The 17247-nt window shown below is 48.2% G+C and overlaps 1 protein-coding gene across 1 annotated transcript; it reads left to right on the forward strand.

Annotated features, from left to right (window-relative positions):
• The first annotated feature begins 1068 nt into the window (after window positions 1-1068).
• RBM5 (RNA binding motif protein 5) lies at window positions 1069-16239 on the forward strand. The gene is made up of 24 exons (XM_027886190.1): window positions 1069-1216; window positions 1335-1770; window positions 1976-2131; window positions 3956-4025; window positions 4520-4593; window positions 6898-6981; window positions 7685-7745; window positions 7905-7970; window positions 8117-8277; window positions 9179-9276; window positions 9764-9851; window positions 10033-10110; window positions 10199-10268; window positions 10784-10869; window positions 11203-11281; window positions 11549-11640; window positions 12184-12348; window positions 12822-12968; window positions 13054-13125; window positions 13908-14087; window positions 14287-14361; window positions 14791-14888; window positions 14966-15095; window positions 15586-16239. Exons 1-24 carry the CDS (start codon window positions 1200-1202, stop codon window positions 15709-15711), a joined length of 2709 nt encoding a protein of 902 aa, XP_027741991.1. The 5' UTR covers window positions 1069-1199; the 3' UTR covers window positions 15712-16239.
• The last annotated feature ends 1008 nt before the right edge of the window (window positions 16240-17247 follow it).

The following is a 17247-nucleotide window of genomic DNA, read 5'->3' on the forward strand; positions in this document are numbered from 1 at the left end:
CTGCTGCCTGCGCAGCCTGCCTGCTGCCTGCACTGCTGCCTGTACTGCCTGCACTGCTGCCTGTACTGCCTGCCTGCTGCCTGCACTGCCCACACTACTGCCTGCACTGCCCACAGTGCCTGCACTGCCAAGCAGTCCCTGGACAAGGGGTGACCCTGGCAGCAGCTGCCCTTCCATCCAGCCACCCCCCCTCACCATGCTCTGAGACAAAGAAAACAGTCTTGAAAGAGTTAATGACGCCGGCGTCATTTTGTGTGTTAAATATCTTTTATTGGGTCCCCACCAAACAGGCAGTGCTGAGGAAAACCTCAGGCAGGGAGGGAAACCTGGCCGTGCCCTGGGAGCTGAATGTGGGTGGTTCTGGGCAATGGCTGCCTCCTCCTGCCCGCAGCCCTGCCCTGAGGGGTGCGGGTGCGGGCAGGGGGGCTGTGCGGGCAGCGGGGACCGGTATCACAGGCAGGAGGCAGAGCTGACCCTCGTGCTGGCAACATGGAGAGGGCAACCTTGCTGGGGTCAAAGCCTCGCTGGCTTTGTATCTCTTGGACTTGGCCACATCAGCCCAAGCGGTGCAGGCTGGGCACAGCCTCGTGTGTTCCCCTGCATGGTTTAGTTTCATGGTGCGCCTTCAAAGGGCTGCAGCCTGTGGCACCCTTTTAATTATTGATAGGCTAGAGGAATTAGTTTGTTCTCTCTGGAGAAGAGAAGGCTTCATGGAGACCTTAGAGCCCCTTCTAGTGCCTAAAGGGGCATTCAGGAGACCTGGAGAGGGACTTGGACAGGGGTGTGGAGTGACAGGACAAGGAGTAACAGCTTTTAACTGACAGAAGGCGGGGTTAGATTGGACATAAGGAAGACATGTTTATGATGAGTGTGGTAAGGCACTGGCACAGGTTTCCCAGAGCAGCTGCGATCCCTGTCAGTGTCCAGGGCCACGCCGAACGGGATTCTGAGCATGCCGGTCCCGTGCGGGGGGGGCCGGCCCAGGGGGCCCTTTAATGGCGCCTGCGCCCCCGAACTACATTTCCCGGCGTGCCCGCCTGGAAGCTTCCAGTCGCGGCCTGCGGTGGCCGCTGGGTAGAAGACGGGCGGTCCCCTGGGCGCCATTTTGTGGCGAGGCAGCGAGAGGCGCTGTGCGGGTGTGCTCGGTGTGAGGTGCCGGACAGTGCTACGCGGGCTGCCTGCGGATCCTGGGCGGCGGCATGGGCTCGGACAAGCGGTGAGCGGCGGTGGGAGGGCGAGGGGCAGACGGGAGGGAGGCGGGCGGGCAGGCAGGCAGTGGTGGGGGTCGCGGCGGGCGCTTCACTCTCTGAGCTCGGCCCGCTGTTGTGCCGCAGGGTGAGCCGGACGGAGCGGAGCGGCCGCTACGGCTCCATCGTGGAGAGGGAGGACCGCGACGAGCGGGAGTCCCGCAGCCGGCGCAGGGATGACTACAAGAGGTCTAGCGAGGAGCGCCGCGGTGACCGCTACGATGACTATCGCGACTACGACAGCCGGGACTACGACAGCCGAGACTATGATAGCCGAGACTGCCGCGACTACGACAGCCGGGACTACGACAGCCGAGATAGCCGGGTCTGCCGGGACTACGACAGTCGCGATAGCCGCGATTGCCGCGACTACGATAGCCGCGATTGCCGCGACTACGACAGCCGGGACAGCCGAGACTACGATTGCCGGGACTACGACAGCCGGGACAGCCGAGACTACGACAGTCGCGATAGCCGAGACTATGATAGAGATTACGACAGCCGCGATTACGATAGCCCCGAGGTGAGCGGTGCCGGGGAAGCCGGAGCGGGGCCGGCCCGGGGGCGTGTGTGGGGCTGGGGGGGCCGGGTGCGACCCTGGGCGATGCCCGCGGTGGTGGGGACCAGCCCCGGGCCAGGGCTCAGTGTCCGTGTGTGTCGCGGGCCGGTGGCACTGCGGGGACGCGCTGCGGGCAGCCGCGGGGCTAATCCTGGGCGCTGGCTTCCAGAGGGAGCGGGAGCGCAGGAACAGCGACAAGTCAGAGGACGGATACCATTCCGATGGCGACTACGGAGAGCACGACTACAGGAACGATATTAACGATGAGAAAGAAAGCAAGACCATCATGTTGCGTGGGCTCCCCATCACGGTTACGGAGAACGATGTGAGTAGCCGGGCAGGGCTGTGCGGGAGCGGCGGCCGCTGCCATTTTGTTGAGCGCTGCATCATGGTGGCCCCTCTCCAGCGCCGTCGCGCTGCCATTTTGAGTCCTGAAAGCATTTAAACTGTCACTGTTAGAGTGACAGAGGTCAGTTCAATGTTAACCAGTTTCTTTCAGACGAAACAATCCCCGAATAGTCGTTTTTTCACACATGTTTGGATGCTTTCCCTTAGAGTGGATTTTAAGCTACCTTCTCTTCGCTGCTTTTCTTTATTGGAGGGAAGAGGCAGGTTTTTGCCTCTTCCCACTGCAGCGAGAGGGGAGGGGGACAGAGACACATGGATGGCCCTTCCTTCAGTTTTTCTGGTCTTTATTGGGGTCAGAAGCTGTGTCTAGTGGGGTCACACACAGACACTGAGCTCCTCAGCCAAGCACAAAGCTGCTTTGTGCAGGCACAGCTGTGGGAGTCATAAAATGGCTGCTGCCGAGCTGACAGAGCAAGTATATGTGAGCTTGATAACTTGCGTATCTAATTCCTTAAATAGATGTTAAAGCTTTAGGGTTTTTTACTGTAACATTTTTAGGGTGTTTTTTTTCTTCCTTGCTAGATTATTTTGGTTACCAGGCTATAAGCCCACAACTGTTATTTGAGGGTTAGCCCTGTAAAAGCTGAGCGATTCCAGTTTGTTTTCAGGCAGGCTCCACCTCTGCCGGTGAGGTGTTTGTGTGCTGACTGCTAACAGAATGCTTTTGCACCATTTCTGCACTGAATTTTTTTCCTTTTTTTTACTTATTATTTGCTGCACTCCTAATATTGAATGTCTTAATCACCACTTATTTCTCTAATAGTTTCACAAATGTTTCAGAACACTTTTTGTTTCTGAGGTATTGATATTGCTACAGTAACTGTGGCATAGTTTAGGTGAGTGTTTAATTCTGGACTTGTCTTGGAACTGCTAGTTGTTTTCTTAAGTTAACATTTCTTCAACGCTTCTGACTGTGTAGACAGTTTTCAGCTTTTTCCACATTTTTCACGAGAAAAAGCTACTTGCATTGAAGATACCAATTCCGGTCAGCATAAGAACGAGCAGCTTAAGATCAACTTTGATTCTGCTGAGCAGCCCCGTAGTATGTAATGTAGTTTGAATTGTGTGAAAGCTGCTGAAAGACCTTTTGTCATCTAGTGTGGCATTAAAAAAATTGGTTAGTGTTTCTTGTTCCTCCATGCCTCCCCCAGTGATTTATGTTGTCTATGCTGCAGCCTAAGCAGCTTTGTTACAGCAAAAGAACTGACGTCTCTGTAGCATTTTCTTTGAGGACACGTTCTTCACAAATCTACGTTATCTGCTGAAAAACTGGAGGGGATCTGTTAGAGACGAGAACTTAAGCATGAGACTTAACAGTACATTCACCACAGAGCCCTGCAGTGTAGGCTCCTTGTATTTCATTGCCAGGAGCAAGGGTTGTGTACATACGCAGGAAGAGAGGGATGTTCCTTTTAAAAACTTGGGTTCAAGCAGGGTATTAGCCAAATCTAGGACAAATTACCTTGGAACACAATATCATGGGGATTCAGATTCTGGATGATTCTGTGGCCTGAGTGAGCACGACAGTTGGTTTAGTGTAGCAAAGGGCCTTGTGGGCTCTCTGGTGCTCATCAGTCCCCTGCTGGGTTCTCCATAAAGGTTTTCTTTGTCTGAGATAGCATTGAGACTGTTGATGTTTTGTGTACCACTTGCATGTACTGTAAGGTAGGTTGCTTCTGTGACTTCTAGCTGTCTGCCAAGATGTGAAAATTTTTAACTGTTTCATCAAAATCTTATGCAGATTCGCGAGCTTATTGAGTCCTTTGAAGGTCCTCAGCCTGCAGACGTGAGGCTGATGAAGAGAAAGACAGGTGAGAGCTCTTAATCCAGTTTTTGACATTGCCTTCCTCTTCCCCAGCCCAAAAGAGTATCCAGAATTGTCCCCAAACTGCAAGCACATGCATTACAAAAAAAAAACAAAAACAAAAAAAAAAAGGTTTGCCATGGCTAAGGAATGTGGCTTTTTGGAAGACTTATAGATAGCTGGTCAACATGTTAAAAGAAGTCTGTCTACAGGGGGTTTTGTTAACAGGTATTGGTAAGTAATAATAGTGTAAACCCATTTAATAGTATGTAGTCTGTTGCATGGTTACCTTTAAACGTGGATTCGAATCGAGTGAAATGTAGCCAGTTAAGGCAGCTTGGTTCCTTGCCATGGCAAAATAACAAGCAGATCCCAGCAGTTGACGTCGCATTTGTAAAGCTGCTTTGTCATGAAGTAATGAAGCAGTTGGAGAGAGATTCGCCTGTTTTAAAGGAACTGACTAACACAAGTATCCCGTCTATATCTGAATGCTGTCTCTAGGTGTAAGCCGTGGTTTCGCCTTCGTGGAGTTTTATCACTTTCAAGATGCTACCAGCTGGATGGAAGCCAATCAGGTTGCTTCACTCACCAAGTCTAGATATTCCTGAAAATGGAACAAGTCTGTACAGTTAAAAAAAAAAAAAAAAAAAAAAAGGAAAAAAAATAGAGGTGGAAGGAGTGGTTTGTTCCATAACAGTGATTTTAAAGACTAAAAGCTTTGTATATATTAAAATTTGTAACAGTAGGACAAAATATAAGGTAAAATTAGGAGAGAAAAATGGCCATTTTGAGCACTCGCTGGTAAACTGTGTTGTTCTTTTAAATGTCTTGGTTGTGATTTAATTGGCTCATGAAATTTGGTTAGAAAATCCTAGCTCGTTTCCACTTGATGTTTCCTTCTCTGTTGTCAGAGAAAGCACCAGATCTCTGTGTTACATTGATACTAACCCTGAAAGACAAGTGGCTGTTCCCCCACTTAAAGAGGGAGAACTGGCTCTTCTGGAGGAAAAAGCATATTTATAGGTAGAGAATGAGTTCTCACATCTGTTATTCTCTGTATTTTGGCTTTTTAGTTAGTGTGACTTGATTGGGAGCCAAAATGCAGTAAGAGTCCTCTGGTTTGTTTTCCCATGAGATTTTCCTGTGGTACTGCAAACAATTTCACTTGCTTTTGCTGCTTTCGAGTATTCCTAACCTGTTTTAACAACAGACCTTAAAAATACTCTCCAAGTGAGCAAAGTGTATCAGGTCACTGTTTTTTCTTGCACCTGAGTATTTGATGCAAAGATCCTGAAGCAGCATGATGAATATTTTTCTGCTCTGTTTATGTTATGATAAAGAAATGGCACTGTAATGGGATTCATGGCAGTTCCAGCAGATAGAACTTCTGTGCCTTGTGCCGGAAAAGTTTCACGAGTCCCACACCATGGGATGATGATGATCCAGCCAGAGAGCAGCCATCAAATTCTATTTTCCTGACGTGCTGCTCGGTAGGTCTGGTGGATGCAGTGGAAAGACTTACATCAAGAAATTAATGCTGAGCGTATTTTCAGAAATGAGATTATTTTAATGTATACAAAGCTGTACTGATCTGTAATTCATTGAAATATATTCAAATTCACTCCGGTAACCAGCCACCCCAGTAGTAGGGAAAACATAGCCTGTCCCCAGCAGCCGGGTTGCTGACTTACATGACAGAATGATGTATTGCAACTATGCCAGCAGCCTTGTTTCTATGTGTGCACATCCAGTGAGTGCTGGGCCCTCCAACCCTCCCTCCTGCCGGTAGGAGCAATGGCTTTGCCCTATTTAGTTGTGCAGAATGTGAGAGCCTTATTCATGCTACGTGCTAGATCTGTCACACTCTGTTGTCAGAAAAGCCACTGGTCCTGACACTCTGTGGTACCTCTGCAGTAAACCAACCTGCAAAAAAACGGTTTTTCTGTTGCAATGTCTGGGATTTGGCCTGTAACACACACTTCCTCAGACATGCTTCCACCTCTTTGACCAAAATATGTTGATGGCCATATTTTGAAAGGGGCATTCTGCATACTCATGCTTGGCAAAGCGTGAGCCTGAGAGTCAAGGCTTCTTAAATAGCTGTAAATTCCTAACTCCTCTGAAGTCAGAGTGAGAGGACATGCTGAAAGCATTATGAACTTTTCCTACCCTTGGAGAAGCTTCACGTGCAGTCTAGTTACTCACTTTGGAGAGCTCCTGCCTGAATGAAGAACACAAACCTCTTGTGCAGGCTTCCAATTGAACTGATGCATTAATCAAATGAAACCACTCTGAGTTATGTTGCACTTGATGCCACTTGTAATCCAGCCTTCAAGAAGTCTAAGCAGGGTCCCTTTGGGAGGAATTACTGTATTTTCAAAGGGACACTTCTGAAGTGTGCTTGGAAAAGTAATCCAAATATGGTGGTTAAAAGGTCTGGGGTATTTGGAGTAGGGGATGAAGTGAAGCAGTCACGTAAGGACATGTTTAAAAAGTCGCTCAGTGCTGTACCAGCAGTGAATAGAAATGTGGGGGCAAAGAGACTCCTAAAAATGTGTTAATCCTGAACGCAGCAGATTAGGACTTTGTCTCCTTCGAGACACTTCCTGGTTCCATGTCAGCGTTTAGTGTTTGGCAGCTTTTTCAACACTCCCTGATTCCGTTTATCTTTGCTCCACATCCCATTCTCTTACTGCCCTCGTCCTCCTCTCTGCAGGATTGGATGGGCAGGGTGTAGGTGGCGGTGGTTGTCCTCCACATCCTCCCCATATGTTGTCCATTTAATTCAGGAGCACTGATTCCTCCGAAGGGTGCTCTGCCATGGGAAAATGGACATGTGTGTCTCGATACAGGAATAATTGAAACCACTTTTTTTGCAGAAAAAGCTGGTGATTCAAGGGAAGCAGATCGCAATGCACTACAGCAACCCCAGACCTAAATTTGAGGACTGGCTTTGCAACAAGGTACAGCATGTGTTTTTATTGGAGGGAGTTTGTCCTGAACTACCATGCTCTCCACTAGCTCAGTGGTTTGAACAAAGTGACATGATTCAGACACCCTCCTACTGTCCATAGGACATGGTAGGCATAGTGAGATGAGGGAGTGAAAAGGATTTGTTGCTGTGATGGCTGTGGAGACAGAGTGACAGCAGTGTTGCCCCTGAAGGCACAGAGATGGGCATGAGCTGTACTTGATACTGAGTATGAAGTCGTTAGATGATGCCTAATCTAGTGTCAGAAAGCTGCTGTTCTGTTACAACGTGCTGTGCACTGCTCGTTTAACCTCTTGAAGGGAAGATGATTTAATAAGATGAAGACCAGGCTGTTCTGTCAGCCTTTAACTACACCTTTTGCCCATAAAGTAAACTTAATCCCCAGCCTGTGTGCCACTCTGCTTTTTAAAGTAGTTACTCTGCCTGGGATTGTAAGTTGAAGACCACATGGTTAAAATAACTAACTGATTTGGGATGATTAGGCAAAAAGTAGGTGGGATATTCTGAAAAGCAGCTGTAGTACAGATAAGGGTGGCTTTTAGTATTCTAGGTTAATGCGGTGGGTTTAGCTTTGTTGTGTTATTTTGTGTGAATGAATTTTGTTATTTTACAGTAACTGCAGCATTATTACAAATTATCTTAAGTTCTTACTAGTGTTCTCTTGTTCATCATAGTGCTGCCTTTACAACTTCAGAAGGAGACTAAAATGCTTCCGCTGTGGAGCGGACAAATTTGGTATGTTATCTTGATCTCTTTGGTTGTGTTTGATTTTGTGGGGAAATTCTGACCTATGTAGGAAGCAAAGTTCGCTGTAGATCCTAGACTGGCTTGTGACATGCTGAGCTTGAGTGAATGAGCCATGTCCTGATTAAAATATTTTCTTCTCTTATGAAGATTCAGAACAGGAGGTTCCGCCTGGAGCAGCAGAAGCCGTTCAGTCTGTGGATTATTACTGTGACAGTAAGTTATCTTTGACTTATTGTAGAATGTGAATTGTAAACACAGGTACTAAAAGTCCTTCCTGTATCTCAGCCTGCCCGCTGAAGGACATAAAATACTCTGCAGAGCCATAATGTGTGCACTGATGTTGTACCTCTTCTCCCCAGCCATCATTCTCCGAAACATTGCTCCTCACACGGTGGTGGAATCCATCATGACTGCCTTGTCTCCGTACGCATCTCTGGCTGTCAACAATATTCGTCTTATCAAGGACAAGCAGACCCAACAGAACAGAGGCTTTGCGTTTGTGCAGCTGTCATCTGCCATGGTGAGGGCCTTACTCGTGCACTCGAGAGAAACAGCGGGTTAACCTGCTTCCCTAGCTGCAGCATTTAGAGCCCTTGAGCTGTCTGAAGGACTGCCCCAGACCCCTGAGGGTTAATGGACATTCAGTGTGTCACAGCTGTTTATCAGTAGCTGCAGTTTGAAAGAAGGTGGTCTGGGATTTCTTGTTCACAAAAACTAATATCCTGGGGCATATCACGTGGGAGAAGGTGCATGGAATTAACCTTCTCCCACCGTGAGAAAGGAGGAGGAGGCAGTGGGGACAGCAGAGATATATGCTTGAGGATACACGGATAGGACCATGGGGAACAGTCATAAATTGAAACATGGGAAATTGCAGTGAGGTACAAAATAAAACTCTTTAAGTTTGAGGGAAGTTAGGTACTGGCATGGCATGGGGTCCCTTAGGGGTGCTGGAATGTCTGTTCCTAGAAGTACATGTGGCACGAGGGGCATGGTTTAGTAGTGGACTTGGCAGTGCTGGATTAACAGTTGGACTCGATCTTCAAGGTCTTTTCCAACCTAAAGAACGAGTCTGTATACCAAACTTGATCAGTAATATGATCTGTTTAGATCTGCTTTAGTCAGAGTGGAGCAGGTTGTTGGATTTAAATGGGTGCCTGATCTCAGTCTTTGCTGGCCTCCCGTTTGGAGTAATTTGGGGCTTTATAAAGCTAAGATTTTAGGACACTTTTCATACTCAGCAACCCATGGTAACAGTATGTGATCATTTGCACAGTGCATGTGTATAGCATGAAGAGATGAAGGTGTTCTTATGACTTTAGCTCTTTTCAGCAGCTGCGTATGAAAAGGTGGAGCTTTGGGAATTTCTGAATCCCCATCAGTAACCTTCGTTTCGTAATAATGAGTATTTCTCATTGTAGGATGCTTCTCAACTGCTGCAGATTTTACAAAGTCTTCAGCCACCGTTAAAAATTGACGGCAAAACAATTGGTGTTGACTTTGCAAAGAGTGCCAGAAAGTGAGTTGCAATAGCAGTCAATTACAGGTTTTGGTTTTTTATTCACACTTCCCCCCATTTATGTTGGAGGTTTATTGTTGTCACCCAGGCTTTTATTAAGATTATTCTAAATTACTCTTTAACTCCAGAGTTTAGTTTCCCTCATGTGTCTTGTGTTGCATGCATCCTGCTTTTCACTGTGTATGAGGAGAGTGAAAGCAGTGTTTTCCACCTCCCCTCTTTCCAGTCCTCTGAAGATAACATCGTAACTGCTTGTGTACACAGCACACTTGTTTCCTTGGAGACCTACTGACTTGTTACTGATTGTACAACAATGAACCTGAAGTTCCTCTACTTGCCAAGCAGTGCTTTGGCTCGTTTATTACAGTCAAAATGTTTTATAACTGCCAAGAAATCCACATGTAAGGGCAGACTCGACCTCCTTGCAAAGGGAGACACTCAGAACAAAAGCAGCATTTACTGAGATGCCTGATTTTTTTGATTGCAGAGACCTGCTTCTCCCAGACGGTAACAGAGTCAGCGCCTTCTCTGTGGCAAGTACAGCCATTGCTGCAGCTCAGTGGTCGTCCACTCAGGTATGATTTGGAGGCTCTTGCTCATAGACCACGTAATTTCCCTCCTGGCCATTTGCCTGATTGAATTGACCAGTGGCAAATCCGGCTGTGACACATCAATTTGGAGCCTAAGCAGTGTTGAAGTTCTTAAATGCAGTAACTTAATCTGTTCCTGACAAAAGTCACCTTGCTTGAATTTCAGCCACAGACTGGAGAGGGCAGCACCCTTGACTACAGCTACCTCCAGTCAGGACAGGATGGCTACTCACAGTATGCTCAGGTTAGTAGTGGAGGTTGTGCTGTAACCAGTAGGTTGTTGTAATTTGGGTATCCACTCACCTTGTATTGTCATTCATTTCCCTTTGCAGTATTCCCAGGATTATCAGCAGTACTACCAAAATCAGGGAGTGTTGGACACAGACACAGCTACCATATCAGGTAGTGCTGATATGTAATTGTTTGTAATGATAATTTTGAAATAGTGATAATATTTTGCCTCAGCCTTCGTGTTATTTTGCTGTGTAAAAGGAGACTTGGCTTATTTTGCTTTCGGGGCATCTGAATGCAGTTGTGTTGCTAGAGAACTGTAACAGATTTTTTGAAGCGGAACCCCCTGTAAAAGATGAGAGAGAAACCTGTTTCAATGTTGACAAAGGCCTTGAATTCGTGAGAACAATGTGAGCAGCTCTAGCAAGTGTTCAGCACTAGCAGTTCTCAGAGGCCAGGAATTGCTGACTTTGGGAACAGAATATTTCCTCCTGAAAAGGAAACTATTCCATGTCTGTGTAGAAAATACTCACTGTGTATCTGTCTCCTTTTGAATGCTTATTGCCTTGTTTGGCTGCTGGAGCTGGAATTAGGAGCTGAAACTATAAACAAAGTAATTTTAGCCCTAGGATGCAGTCCTGTTTTACAAATTAGCGGGCTTATGCTTTACTGCTCTTTGTTGGCAGGAGCTCCGGTCACTACCACCACAGCTGCAGTTGTGTCCCAGAGTCCTCAGCTGTATAATCAGCAGACAAACTCACCTGACTCTCCGGTAATTACAGCACTGATGAGTTGTTGCTGTCAAAGCCAGGGTTATGTGGGATATAGGCTCAGCTGTAGGTTTTGTTTTTTAAAGTGGGTGGTACAGAAAGCGGCTGAATGTCCATGGGTCAGTCACAGTGCTTGTGGTTGTAAGTCACCTGCCATTTTTTTATTGTGATCATTCTGCTCTTTGCTGAAGGTGAGTGCCAGGCATCCTGGTGAGGAGGAGTTGGCTGTCGTAGTGTGGGGTGGGCTGCTCACACCTTGGCTCGCTGTCCTTGTTTTCTTGCGCCTTGGTGACAGATTTTCTAATGGAGCTTGCTGGCTCGGGGTTTTTTTTCAGACACAATCAGCACCACCTACCACTAGTGCGCAGGCACAGGCGGCTCCCCCGACTGGCGTAGTGCCTGGAACCAAGTACGGTAAGTGCTTGGGAGCTGCTCGTGGGGACAGGTTTCTGTCACTGTGTAGCAAGAGAGAGACTCGGCTCTGGCCGAGTGCTCTGTCACCGCGTGTCTTGGTGAAGCTGCCCCTGGAACGCGTTCGCTGCACGGTTGATTAAGAGCCCTTTACAGACATGCCTGCCGTCGTGGCTGCTAAATAATCTCCGAATTTTACCTGAAATGTAGAAAGATACCTGTCTGAATTCGTCTGGAACGACCATGTCCCACACTTTAATTTTTTTACAGCTGTCCCTGACACTTCCACCTACCAATATGATGAATCTTCAGGATATTATTATGATCCTATAACAGGGCTCTACTATGATCCTAATTCCCAGGTAAACACAAGTTCTTCCCACATGTCTTAACTGTTAAGGTCCATTAGTTTCCTGTATCTCATCATATGAGTGACATTTGAAGTGCACAACATACCAAATGTTGCAGATAACTCTCAGCAGTGTGTGTAGAGCTGGGACTTGACTTCCCTCTGGTATAGCCCTTCATTTTTCTTTCCTTTCCTTAATTTTCCTCCAAATTTGGCCCATATAGGATTAGCACTTGTCACAGCCACTGTAACTGAGCTATTTCGTTGCGGAGTGCCCAGCAAAGTGCACCCAGCTCTGGGCTCTGGTGGGTCGTCTCTTGGGAGAAGCAAAAGGTTCTCCGTAGTGCTGTTGGGCAGCACCGCCTGTGTTTGGGGACAGAGGCTTCAGCCACTTCCTGCCTTTTGACTCCTTTGTGGAGTCTGCAGAACTTGTTTGGACTCTACAAAACGCCTTCCCGTGTGATGCAGTAGTCTGAATCAGCTTGCTTGGGTTCTCCCGTGGACACCAAGCCTGTGTGAGGTGTTCTAACTGTCTGCCTCTCCTTCCCTCTGGCAGTATTACTACAACGCCTTAACCCAGCAGTACCTGTACTGGGATGGCGAAAAGGAGACGTACATGCCCGCTGCAGAAGGTGTCACGTACCAGCAGACAACCACCACAACCACCACCAAAGAAGTGAAGGAGAAGAAAGAGAAGCCTAAAAGTAAAACAGCTCAACAGGTAAAAGACAAAACAGGATCACAATGGGGATGAAGTGTACTGTGGAACGTGATAGTAGTTCTCCTTTTTCATGGCAAAGGAAATCCTAGGTTATTAAATGGGGGTGCATGCCTGCAATTTGCAGGCATTGTAGGGGGCTGAGGAGAGGTGGAGTTGGCAAGGCTTCAGTGCAGAAATAAGCTCTGCTTAGGAGGAGTGTTTATGGAATCCTGCCAGGACCAGTGGGAGTATAACTGAGCCGTCACTTAGAGGATTAGCTTGATAAGAAGGGTTTGTACAGTAAAAGCAGCAAGCTGCGGTATCTTTGAACACTGTATACAGGGAAACAGCTGCACTACATCCAGTGTGCCATGGTTTAAAAATAAAAGGTAGTGGGTTGACTTCTTGTGAAACTGCATGTGAGATTGAATGCATGTCATAAAAGATTGATAGCTGTGAGGGAAGCTGTGTGAGCAAACCACTCTGCATTTCAGATTGCTAAAGACATGGAGCGCTGGGCAAAGAGTTTGAACAAGCAGAAAGAGAACTTCAAGAACAGCTTTCAGCCGCTGAGTACCAGGGAGGAGGAGCGGAAGGAGTCAGCAGCTGCAGATGCAGGCTTTGCCCTCTTTGAGAAAAAGGTGAAGGTGCTGGCAATGGTGGGGAGCGGGAGGGGGGGTGGTGTGGCAGAGAGCTCGGTGCTCATGGCAGTCTTGTCTCATCCAGGGAGCTCTGTCTGAGCGGCAGCAGATCTTGCCAGAGGTGTTTAAAAACGGGGATGATGAAAATCCGCTGAAGGTGAGTGTGATACCTGGCAGAGGTATTGCCAAAGGTTACTGGTAAAGCACTTGAGAAGAACTAGCGGATACTTGCTTTCCAGACTGCATTTCCACAGTATCACCTGTAAAAAGTGATTGCAGTGATACGGTGAAAGTGCAATAGGCTGACTGACTGAAATACACTGAGAAAGGCTGTGATTCATTTTAGCCTCAAGAGCTCCATTGAGGTTTTGAGATTTCTAAATACAGTGTATTTGAAAGTACTGTTTAGCTAGTGGGAAATAAGTCTTAAAGCCACTGTAGCATGTGGGTTCTTTTGAGTTGCAGTACTATAAAAATGTGGGCCATTACTGAATAGAACACGGACCCTTGCAACAGAGGTGGCAGCAAAGTCTGAAATGCTGACCACCACCTTTGCTTCAGTCTTCACTGCCAAGGCCAGCCCTTTGGAATCTGCCCTAGGAGAACACAAGGAGGAACTATCACTGTGAGGGTGACTGAACACTTTACCAGGTTTTGTAGAGAGGTTGTGGAGTCTCCTTCCTTGGAGATACTTTAAGGTTGTCAGGACACAGTAGGCAGTATGTGCTAGGGGACCCTGCTTAGCAGGGAAGTCATTCTAAATGGTCTCCTATGGTCTCTTCCAAACTTAACCCATTCTGCGATTTCATCCTTAACAATGGAAGAGCAATGCTCCTCCTGTAATAAACACACATCTGCTGCCTCTGTCTTCCCTCTCTGGGCTCTCTGAACTGTGGTGACACTGTTGGCTCTGCCCTTAATGCTGTCCTTCTTTTCCAGCGTGGCCTCGTGGCTGCCTACAGCGGTGACAGCGATAATGATGAGGACTTACTGGAAAGAATGGAGAACGAGGAAGAAAAGCTGACTGACTGGAAGAAGATGGCCTGTCTGTTGTGTAGAAGGCAGTTCCCAAACAAAGATGCTCTGATTAGGCATCAGCAGCTATCTGACTTGCACAAGGTATTTGCACTATGTGGTTATGAAAGTACTTGGTTGCCATAATTCAGTGTGTAAACCAAAGCCATGATGCATATTTCTCTTTGGAAAACTATTAAAAATAGGTGCAAGTGGATTGTTGCTCTTCCGAAATTCAGCTAGTTTACTTTAAAAGAGCTGTTGTGCACTTCATGTTATTAAGGTGAATCTCTTCTTGTTTCAGCAAAACATGGATATCTATAGAAGATCGAAACTTTCTGAGCAGGAACTTGAAGCCTTGGAGCTGCGTGAGAGAGAGGTCAGTTTTGAGATGAGCAGATGAGTAGCTAATGGAAAACCTGCATAGGTGATCTGTTGAGCTCTCCTTATCCTAACACACGTCACTTGAGATAATCCTTGTAAGCCAACCCCTTCTCCGGTCAAGGTTCAGAGCTGCCCTGTTCCATGAAAAAAAGTGTCTCAGCTACTGCCGAGCAGTAACTAAGCACTCCATTTCCAGCTTGGGGCTACCAGAGTGGGATCAGAAACTCTCAAGCCTGTTCCTACCCCAGTGCAGCTTCAGAAGAGCCCAAGGGACTTGGGTCTAGGGTCCTGCTGTCTGTGGTTTTAATTTTAGTGGGCTGCAGTGTATAGCATTCTGCAGTAGCAGGCATTTAGCTGACTCCCATAGCTCAAAGATGAACAGAAGTGTCTTGGGATCCATGGTAACTGTGGTTGCTTTGTGCAGATGAAATACAGAGACAGAGCTGCTGAGAGGCGGGAGAAGTACGGCATCCCAGAGCCCCCGGAGCCCAAGCGCAAGAAGGTCTATGACGCCGGCACAGTGTACGTACCCAGAGCTCCTCAGCCATGGCTTCAGTGCATGATGAGCAGTTGGGTTTACTCATCTTTTCTTCCCACAGGAATTATGAGCAGCCCACCAAAGATGGCCTTGACAACAGTAATATTGGCAACAAAATGCTGCAGGCCATGGGTTGGAGGGAAGGTTCAGGCTTGGGAAGGAAGTGTCAGGGCATCACAGCACCCATTGAGGTGAGTAAAGAGGGGGTTTGGTGCCTTTGTTTTTTCTTTAACCAGAAGCACTTGCTGCTGAAGATCTCTGAAGGAGTAAACTGTGCCATTCACAGTAAAGCTGCCCCTGTTCACATTGGCTCTTGCTCCCATTTGTCCCGTCAGGTCTTAAAGCAGAGGCAGGGCTGTGCTTCCCTCTGGCACTCCACTCCTGAGGCTCTATGGCAGTGGTATCCCAGAATGGGCTGCCTCCTGTTGTTGCCTTTCCTGGCCTTGCCTGTGCTCCAGGTTGCGCTGTTAGGAATGGTTCTGTTCAGTTTCATTCCTGCTCCTGTTGGGGTGGGGTCAGAGCAGCCTGAAGGCAGTGAACGTGAGGTGGTGTGTGTGCTCTGGTCTCCTTTGTATTTATGGCTGTGGGGATCCTCAGGGAAGCTGGCTGGACTGATGAGGTGCCCTCATGGTGGTGTGGCCACTCACTGGAGTGCTGAAATGTGTCTCTCTTCCCCTGCAGGCCCAAGTAAGAATGAGAGGAGCTGGCTTGGGAGCCAAGGGCAGTTCCTATGGAGTCTCCACTGCGGATTCGTACAAAGATGCCGTGCGGAAAGCCATGTTCGCCCGCTTCACGGAGATGGAGTGACCCCTCTGGCCTGCAAAGCGCTTCCTTGTTAGCAAGAACTGACTGTTAATCTCTGTAGCCTTGGTGACCTGGCTATATTCTGATTTTGGTTTAGAGTTGACCATTTCATTCCCTTGGACGTTGTTCCCTGCTCGGCATGTAACACTTCCATGAGCAGATTGTTTGAACTGACCCAACTTCATGCTGGAGAGCTCCTCGTTAGACCAGAGGGGACGCTGATCTTTGTACGGTCGTGTATATAGTGTAATGTATTTTGTGTTTTAGCGTGTTGTCCAGCTGCTGCTCCTGCCCTCTGGAGCAGCAGCGGGACCTGTTAGCTGTGGTTTCAGTCTCTGCTCTCCTTTTGTTGTATTGTCTGTCTGGGTTTTTTTGGAGAATTTTCCTGTACATTTTGTATGATACATCTTTGTATAGACTTTTTGAAGACTTTGATTCTAGTTGCCAGTTCGGCTCATTTCCAAAAGAAATACATCCAAAAATTATCCTATTTCTGCTTGTTGGTGGGTGAATGAAGAATTAAGTTGCCAATGCTGCTTGTCCTTTCTGTCGTTCTGCCTCTTCCTTGATGAGACTTCATCCTGAAGTCTGCTCCACACGGCACGCTGCTTTCCTTTCTCCTTTCATCCCTGCACTCTGCCTTGTTATCAGTGTCTTTCTCACAGCTCCAGCAGGGATGGTGGCTGGTGGAGCGTCAGGTCTCTGTGTAGGGAGAGACTATCTGGGCTGTAGGAGCAGGAGAGGAAGAGCAGCCTTGTCTGCAGCTTGTGGGTCCTGCCCAGTAGCCCCTGCTGGCCCCATGGGGGGCTGGAATGTGTGGGCCTTGGAATGTGGGGAGGTTCCTGTGCCCCACCTCGGCTTCCTCTGACCTCCCTGGCCACAGCGTGGGGAGCTGCAGCGGGCTGGGTGGCAGTGAACCTCGTCCTTCCTCAGGTTTCCTGCAGCTGTTAAGTTATTGCCATGCTGTTCCTCTGCCTGTGTTGTGCCTGCCTTGTCCACCCTCCTGTGCTCTTCCCAAGAACCAAGATGAGCAGGGCAGGGCTCGGTCCTGAGCTCTGCCTTTACTGATGCTGTTGGCTGTGGATCTTGCTCAGCTTCCACACCAAAGCTGGGAGTGGTCTTTCCTGCTGTCCCTGTGGGCATAGGAACGGGTTAGGAATGAAGCACGTTCATAGTGCAAGACCTTTCTATGGGTCAAGGCCGGGTCCCTGGGGCTGCCGTTTGGGGTGGGGTGAATCCTGGTTTGCCGGCTGCTGCAGCTGCCTCTGCACCCTGTGGCACAGTCAGGCTGCTGCCTGATCTTTGCAGGGTGCCGAGGGGGAGAACTCTCCGCCCTTGCCTCAGGACCAGGATCTGAGGGGTTGTGGTCCCTGCCTGAGTGCCCGGGCCGTGCCACCAGGTGGCAGGCGTGGCCCGGCCGTGATGGCCCTGTCCTGGCACATTCCTTCCGTGCAGGGCAGCCGAGCATCGCCGAGGCTCCAGGGCTTCGTCCCAGCATTTGACATCCCCCCTTCGGCTCTGCAGAGGAAGCCAGGTGGC

Source organism: Empidonax traillii, unplaced genomic scaffold (genome assembly GCF_003031625.1).
Source record: "Empidonax traillii isolate 1590-97213 ecotype Southwest subspecies unplaced genomic scaffold, ASM303162v1 scaffold182:size1009393, whole genome shotgun sequence".
Classification (NCBI taxonomy): Eukaryota; Metazoa; Chordata; class Aves; order Passeriformes; family Tyrannidae; genus Empidonax; species Empidonax traillii.

Bases quoted from the DNA above. Each gene is read 5' to 3' on its own strand.
- RBM5 (XM_027886190.1), top strand. The intron at 14,088-14,286 runs GTATTTGCACTA...TTCTTGTTTCAG, and splicing joins AGCTATCTGACTTGCACAAG to CAAAACATGGATATCTATAG. The intron at 14,889-14,965 runs GTACGTACCCAG...TTCTTCCCACAG, and splicing joins GTCTATGACGCCGGCACAGT to GAATTATGAGCAGCCCACCA.